At 42.2% G+C, this 14,033-nt stretch overlaps 1 protein-coding gene across 1 annotated transcript in view; it reads right to left on the reverse strand.

Moving 5' to 3' along the window:
- The window catches only part of sgcd (sarcoglycan, delta (dystrophin-associated glycoprotein)), a 140,237-nt gene that overhangs the window by 11,256 nt on the left and 114,948 nt on the right, over positions 1-14,033 (reverse strand). Inside the window, exon 6 of the mRNA XM_041952956.1 lies at positions 13,941-14,013. Coding sequence (XP_041808890.1) covers positions 13,941-14,013 — 73 coding nt within the window. The remainder of the gene's footprint in view (positions 1-13,940; positions 14,014-14,033) is intronic.

The raw sequence follows: 14,033 nt of genomic DNA on the forward strand, positions 1-14,033 counted from the left end.
CCTCTGAATCACCGACACCATCTCAGCTTTGTGTTGTGCTCATTTCACCAAACAGCTATTTTGGGCGGTTGGAGAAACAATCGGCCGTTCATAGCTGTAAGAAATGAAACATACCGAGCTAGCGGTCTAGCCACATCCATTAAAACTACTGACCAGAAAATGGGCACAAAAATGGCTACATGGTGCAACTGATGCAACTGTTCAGGCTGATGTAAATCAAGAGCTGTTCTATCTGCATGTTTCTACTAACTACTACAAATGGGTTTAGACAAAACAAAAGAAAATAACAAGCAGTTTGCAAATTTGGGCAAAAAAGGAAATTCTGAAATTCTCTGAAAGCTACAGTGCCCCCCTTTAGGCAGATCACTTAGAGTCTTCAGTCCCTCTTTAGCATAACCTAATGAGTAAATATAGCCATAGTTTATCAGTGTAAGTCCACATGAACACATGATAATAATGGAACACATATTTACACACAAACACACACACACAAACACACACACACACACAAAGTACTATGTCCTTGTGAGAACCAACCCTAAACCTTGGATTTGTACTCACACTGTACTTGTGAGGACCCTAACCTGAAGCCAAACATTTCTAACCTTCACCTAAAAAAAGAGTTAAACATCCCTTAGGTTTAGCGAACGTCTTTTTTTGTTGTTTGTTTCACTTTTGTTTGATGTTCTGTCCTTGGTTCAACCTGAATTACATTGCTTGAGCTTATTCTCACAATTTCACCTTCTGTAGTGATAAATTATTTAACTTTAATTGCAATTCAGTAGTCAGACTGCTTTGGGGGAAACTTTTATGTTGCGTGCCTACGTCCCTAGACGGGGTCGCAACATCCAAAAACGGCCCCAGTCTTCAAGTCTAAAACTCAAATTGTTCCTCCCAAAGATAGACATACAAGAACACACACACACACACACACGTACACACACACAAACACACACACACTTCAAGGACCACCATGAATGGAGTGTAAATTGAGGGAATCTGACACTTGAACACAACAGCCCACCTGCATGCCGCGGCTGCTTACAAATTTCTGTATGCGGATTAAAAATCAGCCCACTCCTCTTCTCTGAGTGACAAAACCACTCAGAGCCATGAGCCGGTTTTTACAGGAAGCAGCACAGGTGTCAAAACGCTTCAGTAGATTCAGGCCTGCAGAGGAGGTCTCCGCAGACTTCCTGTCTTCCTGTCACCACGGTGGTTGTGGATAAAATCTGTGATATTTTCTCCACAGGGAGGGTTTTCATTGATATCACACGCTGTATTCAGATGGATGATTGGGGGCTTTTGTTCTGAGCGGGAAGCACCTATCAAAGGTTCTGTTTGTATGCACAGATACAGTATGCTACCATCAGCTCTAGTGCTAGGTAGTACTGCCTATATGTCTATCTTTATGGTTTATTCATTGCCACAAAGATAATTAGTCACAAGTTGAAATCTTCACTCTTTGCTGATGCCATGGCTGGATTACCAAACAGGCCTGCAGGTCAAGGGACCCCCATGTCAGAGCCTCTGTATGACATAACTGTCAAAGAGATGATTTGAATGGGGAGAAGCTGGAGGTTCTTCTCCTGTATATTCCCATTTCAAGGTTTTATTCAAATGATATCCTCAATTTTCATCAGCATAGAAACACAGGATATGTCTCCTATATAATGTAGCAATGCCACAGGTTCATGTTATGCTCATCAATTTAGAGTTTTTTTTTTTGTTTGATTATTTTTATTTTTATCCTCATTATTTTCTTTTAACTTTGTACCACAATTCTAATCTCCGAACTTGCAGATGGCAACATTGACGGATGATGCTCTAATTACAGATCTCTGACATGTTCTAAATGTCATGGAAATGGAAAAATAGGAAAAGGAAGTAAAGTAAGCTGCATGAGTGAGAGTAAGAGAGGAAGAAATAAAACATTAAGTTGAGGGACCCAACTGTCTTGTTGCCAGTGTAATCCCCTGCATCTGACTGGTGCCATTCTCTGAATTTGCTCCTCGCAGGTTTAATGAACAAAGTCACCAGGTGCTGACCTGAATTCCCCAGAAGAAGACGAGAGGTGAGAGGAGCTGCAGTGCAGTAGCGCTGGTTGCATGCTACAGTAGTAAATGTTGAAAGGGGGAAAAAAAAACTAAATACAGTGACATTACTGGCCAGGATCCTATTTGTTCGAGTTCAAACTCAGGTTATCTGAGGTGAAAAACGCCAGGATGGAGGATTTTTTTGTTCATGCCAAATGCACCATGAAGCAATTTGGATGACAGCACCCAGCAACTGGCATATGAGACATATGAGAGAAAATGAGGAAAAGAGAGGAGATTCTCAATCCTCCTGCAGCCGGTTTCCTCACCGCCATCAAGTCAAAAGATCTTTTTCATCCAACTGACTGTACAATTATGATAAAGCACAATGTATGGTTAAATGTAATTGAAATGAATTAAACTGCACAACACAAGCAAGCAATACAATACAATGTTGATGTAGAGACAGTTTAAAGAGAGGTGGACAATTGACATTTCTTTTCATGGAATTAATAGGACTCATTGTGAGTCTGGTCTCTCAGAGCGTCAAATACCGCCGCTTTGTCACGCCCCTCAGCGTCTCATACAGACACACAAGGTACCATTTAGCATCTGTATGAGATGCACCAACTAATTCCACTGTAAACCCATCAATATTAGGCATTCAGAGCATGGTGAGTCAACAAACAGAGGAAGGCGGATGGATCAGTCAAACACTTTAACCCAGGAGACCAGGGTTTCTATCAAACCCAAAGAGAAACCATGAGCCATGACCATGAGCGATCTTTTCCAAGTAGTTTTGGTGTCTAAACCCAACCAAGCTGTGACTGTTTCACAACATGGCTTTGCATGTTGCATGGTCCATCTCATATTGACGCTGAAGGGCACTTTGTGCATCTGCTTAAGAAGCCGAGGGGCGTGAAAAAGTGGTGGTGTTTGTCTCTGGGGATGAGATTCTGTGACGTAACAGCAATAACAATTATGACGTGCTGCAGTAATAGAAATCTCTTCAGTAGATTCAGTGCAGTAGTTAATAATGATAACGCTGATGGTCTCTCTGTAAAAAACCACTGGCTGAGCCCACAGCTTTTCTTTCAAAGGGCCCTCTGAGAGTTGGACTGACATGAGTTTTTAAACGTAGGTTGACTTTAATGAGGTAATATTGCACTTAAGAACAATATCTAGTTACATCCATTTGTGGGTTATTCTTACGGATGTGCTGCTTGGGCATTAATACTGGACGAGAAGGAAGAGAAAGCTGAAAGCTGATGAACACGACGACGATAAAAACATCCACTAATTAGGAGAGTGAGCAAGTTTACAAATTAAAACTTTAATCTCCTTTGCACAACCCTTTGCTCTCTGCCCACAGAGGGTTAAGCCTTAACACATATTAACCACACTGTGTGTCATTCATTAAATACATGTCATCTAATGCCTCGTTGTTGCTGTTGTTTGATTTTCCACATTGTGTTCAGTTTCCATGATAAGACAATTTAAAACAAGCGCTCGCTGACACTGGATTGATTTGCACTCTGTCTTTTCTGCTCTGAACACATCACGCCAGTCTTCCACTCTATCAGCCTGCTTCTGTTTGTTTCTCTCTTTTTCCCTGCATCAACAGTGCTGACACGATCTATCAGCGTTCAAACTAAGCGATGCCACCAGAGGGCAAATAAAAACAGATTAGAGGCTGCACAGTTTAAAACTTGTATCTGGACATTAAGTGAACATGGTCGAGACTTTAATCTTATGCTTTGCCAAACAAGAGTAAAAATTGATCCCGTGGAGGTTGTGGTGAGAATACTGAAAGACTTCAGACTTTAAAGAAGATCTGAATCTGAGGGATGGAAATCTCTCACATTCTGTCTCTGCTTGGAAGTGGATGGTGGAGTGTGGTGGTGGGCATCTTCACACATCCAAGAAGCCGATTTGTGGACACTGCCCTGACCCCTTGTACCTCCTCATCAACTGGTGGCGGTCTGTGACCATGAAAGCCTCACAGATCTGATCCAGGTCCTCAAGAATGCTTTCCGATCTGGTCCCAGCAGCTTCAAAATGATGAAGCATCATGGCAAAATAAAGTCATGTCAATGCACGCAACAGGGGCGACAATCTCTTGTGTCATCATGACTCGGGATCAATAGCAAGCCGTCTTGATGGTGCAGAACTTCAAGAGGCTGGAGAGCCGGACAGCAAAACATGGCGGAAGCTATCGTAGCTTATTAGCTGTGTGTCACCGTCCACTTTTATTTACCTTCCTCTGGACGACAGAGAAACAACAGTTATGAGACACGAGTCGATGGCACCTTTATGTGAACCTATTGCTCCATTAGAGCCCGAGCAGAGGAAAGAGAAGGAAGCTCTTTGAGCTGCTCTGATTGGCTGGCACTTGCATGTTCCTGTCTTAATTGTGTATTAGCAGTTAGCTCGCCAGCTAAAGGTATAAACTAGATAAACCTTGTTGGCTTAAAGAATTACGTTTTTGGGGTCTGAATTTGCAATTTCTCGTTCCATAGGATGTATAGAGGGTGTGAATCAGCACAATTGAGTGCATTAAATCACATCTAATCCTTCCTTTACTGTAGAGTACATGTCATCGTTTTGGATGTAAAGCTGGTGGGAGACAACTTTAAGGAACTTTAAGAGGGTCCATAAAACAACTGGATCATGTTTGGTGTTTCTAAGTCAAATGATTGTGGGAAAAATGACAGGATGCATTTAAAATAAACATTTGTCAAATCAAATTGACATATTTTCACCTCAGCTGGCTCAGGATCCATCACTCGAAATCTAACCTTACTCATGCAAAATACAACCATGTTCAGTGGCTCTAGATTCAGGCTCCTGCCCCTTCACCCCTACAAACACATGCTGGATGATGACAACATATTCAGTCTGTGTGGACAGGAGTAAAAAAAACTTACTCCTTCTAAAGACCTCTCTCCACTCACCCTCCCTGTCTCCCAGGCTGCTCCACAGGGAGTCATGCGATGAAATATTTGTCTCCCCAGGTTATATTCTTATTCATTTCCTCTTCACCATTCCTGTGAATTAAAACTTTGCCTCATGTTCTTTTTCCATTTCCTGCAGTCTTATTTCATTCTCTTTCTCATCCAACAGTTTCTAAACTCTCGATTTTAGTAAGAAATAACGTTCTTTATGTTCAGTAATGTCGCTTGAATAGCCACACGTGTCAGAGCAAATGTGAAGTGAAGAGTGCATTCAAAGAAGTAATACCATTACTATAATATCATTATATCTGATCTATAGTGGCTACACTGTATCATATCATACTCCCAGCTGTTTAGTCTGTATATGATGTCTCACTATTGCCATTACTTGTACTCATACCTGCACTGTATATTTACTGTATGCACTGTGTATTTATCCTATTCATGTCAGTCTGTTCATCACTTTCTACCCTCCTCTTCTGTACTCATCCACATGCACTTCACTGCTGGTTGGATGTGAAACTGCAGTTGGTGGTCTCGGCACCTGTGCTCCCTGTGCAATGACGGTAAAGTTGAAGCTAATCTACTGACAGGTCATGTAATAACCTGCTTTCGCTCTGTCTACCTGTTACTGCCTGTTGCTTACTCTGCTGTCTATTTTTGCCATTGCTTTCTATTTTTATCTTTATTTCCCCGTTGTCACCTATGACTTTAAGGCTGCCTCGACCTCATTTCCCCACAGCAATCAATAAAGTTTCATTTTGTTCTCCTTCCTGTTTTCTCTTCCACTTTGGTGCAACCTCTTATCCCTTCTCTCCCTCTTTTATTGGAGCGTTTCATATCTGCAGCTGGGATCAAAGGTTAATAACTTTTCACACTTCCTCGTCATGTCACCCGCCTTAAGCTAACGACGGAAACGACTGGAGGTTTTTGACATGACAGAAAGTGGAAGCTAGCACAGTCTGGAACCTGTGGGCAGCTTTCGTACTCTCCTTTTGTTCTGCATGTGACTCTTTTGTCCTTGTTGGCGACGCCGTCTTCAAATGATCTGCTGCTGTTTCGTGCGAGCGCAGCGGTCAGAACAGTTTGGTGTTATAAACACATAAACTACGGTGAGCTGAGTTGGGCTGCAGTGGCGCCACGCGGCAAATCATAGGTTAAATGGCAATCTCGGCCAATATGAGTGCAGCTGATTGCTTCGCAGGGCTTTGTGAGCAGCCGAGTGGATGACCCAAACACTCTGCTGGGAGCAGACCATCCTCGCAATTACTGAGATCAGTGTGAGCTGAAGGTGTGGAGGATGACGAGGGTAGAGAGGAGGAAAAAGAAAGGAGCCGCTGTGACATTAGGGCGGACAGAAAGGGAAGGGGAGAGTAAGAAGATGAAAAGAAGGGGCATCGATATGATATCTTTAATTTGCTGTTCCCTCTCTTCATTTCTAACAAAACCAAAGACAGACTACAGAAGACAAACGAATAAGAGGTTCCAGGGGACGAGAGAAGAACGAAGATCAGAGGTTGGCTTGGAATGGAGGAGTGAAGTTAGGACGGGAATAAATTAAGGGGGTGGAAGGGAGGGCAGGTTGAGGATGAAGAGGGAAGATGAGAGGAGAGTAAAGCGAGAGAGGATTGAGAAGGCAAGAGTTGAAACAAGAGCTGAGATGAGGAGGAGAGGAAGACGAGGTGGGGGGCAGAAAAGGATAAAGAGAAGAACGAGCTTCTGGCGACGTTCGCTGACTCTCTGATCTGTGCGCAGACCACAGTGGTCAGGTTGGTTTGCAGCGTCACGGCTTCTTCTCTCATGATTACAAGACTTTTGTGCAGCTGAACAGGCGCTGCTGCGGACGCGCTGTTTCCAGGCTGAACAGACAGCCATAGACGAGTTTTATCTTTCTGCCATTAAAATATACAAAAGCTTTTATAAGGTGTTTAATTTCAGCCGTGTTTATATCAAGCCTTGATGTTTGGCAATGTTTGCCGCTCTGCGAGGCTCTGCTGAGCTAAATCTGTAAGCCTGCAACAACGTTCATGGCGTCCATCCAAGAGCTGTCAAGAAAGCAACTGACAGACTGTTGTCCCTCGAGACAGACTGTTAGCTTTGCTGGAAAAGTCTGCAACACAGCATCCTAAAACTGTCCTAACGACTCCAAACAATCTTCACTCAAGGCCTACGAACTCGCTTTATTGTTCTTGACCTTTTGACCACATCGCATGGAAAATAAAGTTAGCTGGAACATCTCCGTGACAACTGAGCGCCGGTTGATGAAGCATTGTGTGAGATGCTTGAAAGCTTGTGTGAGTAAATGGACCTTAGCGAATACAGTTCAACTGCTGCTTGGAAGAAGAAGGAGCTGTCTTAAGTTATTCAAAATCTTTTTTTTTGTTGTTTCTCCTTGACACATTTTTGTGATCATGCGCCTGTGTCTTGCCTCCGTACTGGCATTTTACATATCATGACACTTTTGTTTGATAATTATCTTAAATAGAAAAAGTAAAAGAGTTTATGTCATAGGTGGAAACTTATTCATCAGTCCACAAATGATGAGCTCACTGTGCATTTTGGACTGTTTTCTCTCCACTTGTCTGAAAAAAGACCTGTTAAGGAAGCAAAATAGCTTTAAATCTCAAAAAATAATGTTTTTGCTGCTGTCTGACCGTAAAGCAGCGCTAACTCTCTCGCTATGATTATTTTCTGAACTGTAAAAACACGTTGTGAGCATCTTGCACTCGTCTCGGCTGATACTGAGCTTCGCTTACAGCTTTGTGTTTGCCGTGGTTTCAATCCCGGCACCATAATGTTCGCATGTAGAGCGAAGATTGCAGAGCGCTGCAAACTGTCCGTACAGGAAGCTGGGACAAACTTGACCAGATTGAGTTTCGGCGAGTCTAACGTGAGTCTATCAAAGTTTTCATGATGTGAAAACTTTCAGCCTCTCATCTCCTGCAGGAGGTGAGCCACTTCACATCTTATTTCACCTCGAGAAAAAAAATAAACCCCACAATTCTTCTCGCTGCGTTTTCCGTGGCTTCTTCTCTTCTCGCATTTCGCGTCCCCTCTCATTGCTTCATATTTATTCCTGCTGTCTGTGCTCTGAATTGGTCAGGACGTAAATCAAGGTGCACCCGCGCCGCCATTTTACTTTCACAAAGGCGTTCGTCTGATGCGAGGACACATCCTGTTGACAAGGCATTACTGCGCAGATGGATATGATGGCTAGCGTTAAGATAAAAAACCGACAGCTCAGGGTGGGACGTGTGTGTTTGTGTGTGTGTGTTTGGGGTTAATGTGATATCCTGAAATAGGATTTAAATCCTCGATTGCTACCTGCCAAAGGGGTTGGGAGAGATTAGAGCAAGATTAGATTTTAGCCATGCTCCAGCGAGCTCACTCCCCTTTTCTGACATAATTGGATAGTTTGTGCCATATTTCACTCTCAATTGGCTGGTTGTCACCAAAGATGCATAAACCTGGCCGAGGAGGGAGGTAAAATACACGTCGCTGTAGACTCGGACTGTCAAATTATACAGACAATCACATGATGAGGGGCTTTGGAGCGTCGCTCAGGAATGATCTGTGGGCCACTGACGGGACTTTTTTTATTAGTCGAAACGAGGATTTTGAAAGGAAAGCAGCAGTGATTGATGAATCACAGTTCACTGAAGCACTGTTATTAGATATATGTCATCAAAGTCCTTCTCTATCCGACCCCGACTTCCCGTCACGCTCATCTTTGCAGCATTTCTTTGTCACATGAAGTTCTTTTTCTTTCTTTGTATCATCTCGCTTTTCCTTTTGTCTCTCATTTGCTTTTACTCTTGTACTTCTTGTACTTCTTGGTCCCTGTCTGTCTTATTTTCAGCCTTTCTTCCAGTTGGCCGTCTGTTCTATTCTTTCTCTTTTCTGTTTCCGTCCTTTCATGTTCTCTCACTCGCGCTCGCGAGTCTTTTTCCCTCTCACTTCCTCTTGCTCTTTAATCTTCACACTTTGTACTTCTGTCATATCTTTTTTCCCCTCCTTCTAGATTTTCTTATTTTCACTTCCGATCAGAGTGTCACAAAAGGATGTCAAGAGCAGTCACAGAACAGTCACTTCAGCAGTGTTTTCTAATCAACACTTTGGTCTGGGTTCTTCTTGAAATTTGACAGCAGCCTGTTTTAGCCGGAGCGTCGCTGATTTTTAGGACAAATCTTTACGACTGCTGGCGCTTCAGTGATTGGGCTCAAACAGATCTACGAGTTATAATGTTTAAAAGTCGTGTCCAATCCACTCCAACCAGCGTGGGCTTTTCTTTCATGCATGCGTCTCCACCTCAGCCTTGCAAACTGTTGGCTAGACAACAGAGCTGACCACAAACAGAGAAGAGGACGTGTGGCGCAAACTGCACTAATTGCTGAAATGGGGATAAGTCCAAAGGCAATATCTTGTTCACACGACCTGTATACAATTCAGAATACTGTCAAACTCACAACAACAGTGGGTTGCCAGTTACTCGAAGTGGAACATTTGTGGATCATTCCTATTAAAAATTCATGGGAATCTAGCTGATTATTATTCCGGCTGATTTGATTTCTGCGAGGCTGAAGGTGGGTGGATCTGTGCTGGGAATTACACGAGGTTACTAAGCTTAACAGGTGCAACAGGAGAGTGATGGACATGTCAATCAAGCCCACTCAGTCCTGGGAGGAGCTCAAGTAAGTCAAGACACACACGTGAAAGTTAAGTATTTGAATTACTCAGTAGAAAAAGTCACGGGGCTCAACATTTATATCGTGGCCGAATAATTAGGATGACACATATAGATTTAAATATTTAATTTCACAGTTTGTCTTCTACCCTTCTCACTCCTTCACTGTCACACTGTATCTCTCTCTGTCCTTTTCTTCTTCTTCTTTCTCTTATTTTCTGTCCTGAAATAAACATCCCTCCCTCTCTCTCTCTCTCTCTGTCTCTCTGTGTGTGTCTCTCTCTGCTCTGATTGACTGTCATCACATCTGACAGCACAGGCGGGAGAAAGATGATAAACAAGACATTTACACCAAGGAGACATCTTCAGCTGTCCACGCACGCACACACACACAGGGACAGGACACATGCACGGGGGGGTGGAGAGCGAGGGAGGAGCGAGGGAGGATGCAGCAGCACACAGTCAGGCAGACTTTAATTTGACTGACTCCTGTCAGGCAGCTGATAACTTGTGACACCTGTCCACCTTAAAGTGACAGTCCACCCAAAGTCTTGAGATTATCAAACTCTCAGGCTTGAAAGGTGGCTGTAATTGGTTCCCTCGTGGCAAATGGAGAGTGTGTGTTTTGCCCACTCAGGCCCAGAAGAACTGCTGGCTGATAGACAAACAGGCCTGATACATTACCGCCTTGACGGGCTACCAAACAGTAAACAGTGTACAAGCAAACTCCTGAGAAAAATATCTGTCTGTTAAGCAGCTAGATTTTCTACTTTCAAGGCTTTTCCAAGGCTTTAAACTGAGTCCTGAGAGTGACCCATACAGTAAATGTACCATATAAAACCAAAACAATGACCTAGAGGAGGCTGAAAAGCTCTGTAAAACTGCAGAGTTGATGATGATCCTCTGTGGATTCATCACTTTGAGTGATGTTATTACACATATAATTTGATTAACTGTTGTTATAAAACATATTGCATAATGCAGCTATGAGGACTGTAAATAGGGTCAGGTGTAACTGATGGATGAAGTGACAGTTTTTGACTACAATACAAATTCTACAAAAGTTCGGGACACCATGTAAAACATTAATATGTGACATTCCAAAGAAAATCAATCAATTGATGAGGTGGAACATTAAATATATTGTTTTTCTACTGTTTTCAGTTGAGTATATGTTAAAAAGGATCAACAAGTTATCACATTCATGTTTTACACAGCGTCCCAATTTTTTTCTTTTTTTTTTTTGAAATTAGAGTTGTATCATCACTTTGGTTGATCAGTAATTGGTGAAACTTGATCAAGTTTGGACTTGGATTACTGTGCAATCATTTGGTTAATTAAAAATAAATAAGACTGTCCTGACAGCGGAGCACCTTCTCCCACAGGCTGCTACAGCTCCGCTGTCTATCTATCTACTACAGAGGAACAAAGGAAGGAGGTTGGGGTGGATGGTCAACTCAACACTATCTTGCTTTTCTACTATGAAAAGGGCAACTTTGCTTTCTTTTAGCCATTAACAGAAGATCATCCCCCAATCAATCCTTCTCTTCCCCTAACACTAACAAGGTTGTCTTTCTCCAAGCCTAACCAAGTCATTTTAAGGCCTGAAACTTACAGTGACCAATAAGGAAGTCAGATGAGAACATGCTCATGTGTCATGGATGGCCTCCTTTAACATGGAGGACTTGAAATAAACAAAACTTGTTTTCACAGCAGGAAAAAACTGAATCAAACACCCTAAGAAATGTGTCCAGTGTCCAGTATAACCCACTTCTCAGCCGTCCAAGAGCTCATTGTTTCACCAAAAATATGGCTGAGTAGACAGCTTTCTCTCTACCTCTTCCCCTCTCCCTCACATCACCTTTTTTCCCCACTTCTTCTGGTGTCTGTCTCAAAATATCATTGTGTATATTTCCTCTCTTTTTTTGCCAGATCTTCTCTCTGCTTCTCTTTGCTCATCTCTCTCATCATGTCTCTCTCATTCATTTGCCCCTGATACAGGATGTGTTGCTCTAATGTTTGCTGATTATGATCAACATCCGAGTGTAGATTTGGAAGTGGAGAGCAACTGATAAAGAGGAAAAGGAAGATGGGGAGGGATGAAGCATCTGCTGCCAAAGATGGACCTATTGATGTCTGAGATTACTTAACACGGCACTGATTCTGGCTCCTACAGACAAACATTACTGGACAGGAGCGCTAATATCCCATGAAAAAGTGCTCTTTGCACCTCTTCATAGATTTCTGCATTTAATTCCTGCCTCTTTACCCAGTTTTCACCTTTCTTCTCCTCGATCAAGAAACAGGTGGCAAGATGTTATACACTTGAGTCAGTTGAGGAAGTGTTGTGACCTTGGTTGCTGAAATTCATGCACACACAATTTGCATGATTAAAAATACAAAAAGTCAGTGTTGAACTGAGCTCATGCTGTAGGTCCTAAATCCTTTAATGGCAAATGTCTGGACACAGCAAAGACTTTTCTTTGGGCAAAATATTATTAAGAAAAAAGGCCATATGATGAATTAGGCTGGGTTTGAAAGCCATTAGTAAAGCGATGAGTCATCAATTAGCCATGCATCATGAATTCAAATACTGGCAGAAAAATCAAAATGTGGTGTGTCTGTGATTGGTTTTAGAATATTAGACTGCAGTGTTTATGAGCAGCATTTGACAAGTGTAAGTGTGTTTGAGTACTTGAGCTGGATTATTGTTCTAAACAAATAAAAATGAACAGGCCAAGTGATGTAGATAGATCTCTAATTAGCTGCTTGAATCACATCACAGTAGACTGAGCAAACATATGCTGAATGTTGTATTTCTGATTTGCTGGCCTTTGATGCTGTTCTGCACGGACTTTTTGTGATACATTTAATTTCAATTACTTTTAATTGTTCTGAAATATTCTTTACTGCTGTCAAAAAAGTGTTTTCATTGTCTGAACTGATCAGAAATCAGAAGATTTTGCACCTGCTTTAATTTCTCCGGTAACAAGTTACGAGTTGCTTCTCTCAGAAGTAATTGAATTACTTTACCAACTACTGTATAAAAAAGTAGTTACTGGGTAAAGAAACTTTTGTGGTACAATTTCCTTTTTAATGCAAACACAGCTATATTTGTAGGTGTTGCTGTGTGTGTGTGAGTGTGGAGCCATTGCCACTGTAGTGATAGCCATCATTAATACTCCTGACCACCAGAGGGCAGCAATGGCTACTGTTCCTACCTGTAAGCTACACTTTACGACTGCTCTTATTACACTTCCGACTACTAGTACACACTACTCAAAGCTACTACTTCGGAAAACATTAGATCATAAACCGGAAAATTGGCGGAAGGCATAAGCTTCCGATTCAGCCCAAGAATATTAATGACTTCTGATATAGGCTTTTAAAAACATGAATTTTGTAGGAAAATCAAAATATTAAACAACAATTGGCTAATTAGGCGATTAGAGACAGGGTCAAAGTAGAGTTAGCTAGAAGGTACATGCAGGTGCTGTATACTGTACAAACTTTACACATGACTAACCTTAACCCCTATATGCATATTGTGTTACTCAGTATCAGGAATGCCAAGGGCTACCACGAAGAAGGTCTAAAGGTTAATTTGCATACACAGTGTGATGCATGCTGGTCTGTGGCCATCATCCAGCTGGTGGGCTGTATGATTGAGACTGATGTGCTGCCAGCCAGTACGTTATACCATCAAGAGCTACTGAGACAAAATGCACTGTAAAACACAGAAAGATGAGCTAAAAGTCAAGCTAGCCAGGCCAGGCAGCTAGCTCCGACTGCTGGACAGCTCTCACACGGAAGCTACATCACAACGAGCTGTCACTTCACCAGTGCTGACCGGGAGCATGGTTCCATTACCAGGTAATGAGTGTTTTTCTAATTGGTCCAACATATTTAAATCTCTATGATAAAACTACTGTTTCGGTAAATGGAGTCTGGTGACTTAACATTTGGTCTATGAAATGTCCCAAGTTGCCGTCTTCAGTTTTTTGTTCAATCAATCTGATCAACAGTCCAAAATGTAGAGATATTCAGTTTATCATATATTATATTACAGAAGACTTGGAAACCAGCAAATAGTCACATCTTACAAGTTAAAAACAGAGAATCTTTGTATCTGTTGATGGACCTTTCATCTATACTCAGTTCAGGCATAAACAGACATATTTGCACACACGTGAAAGCTGCTGCATATGCGTATGTGTGTGCTAAAGTTTTGGTACGTGTGTGTGCTTTGATATAAAACAGACTCACCTCAGCTCTTTGAACGGCTCGGCCCTGACGTGTGGCGTCTCCACCGATTTGCTGAACACGGCCCCTTCGGCCCCTGAAATCAAAGAACACAAC

This window comes from Chelmon rostratus, chromosome 14 (genome assembly GCF_017976325.1).
Source record: "Chelmon rostratus isolate fCheRos1 chromosome 14, fCheRos1.pri, whole genome shotgun sequence".
Taxonomy (NCBI): Eukaryota; Metazoa; Chordata; class Actinopteri; order Chaetodontiformes; family Chaetodontidae; genus Chelmon; species Chelmon rostratus.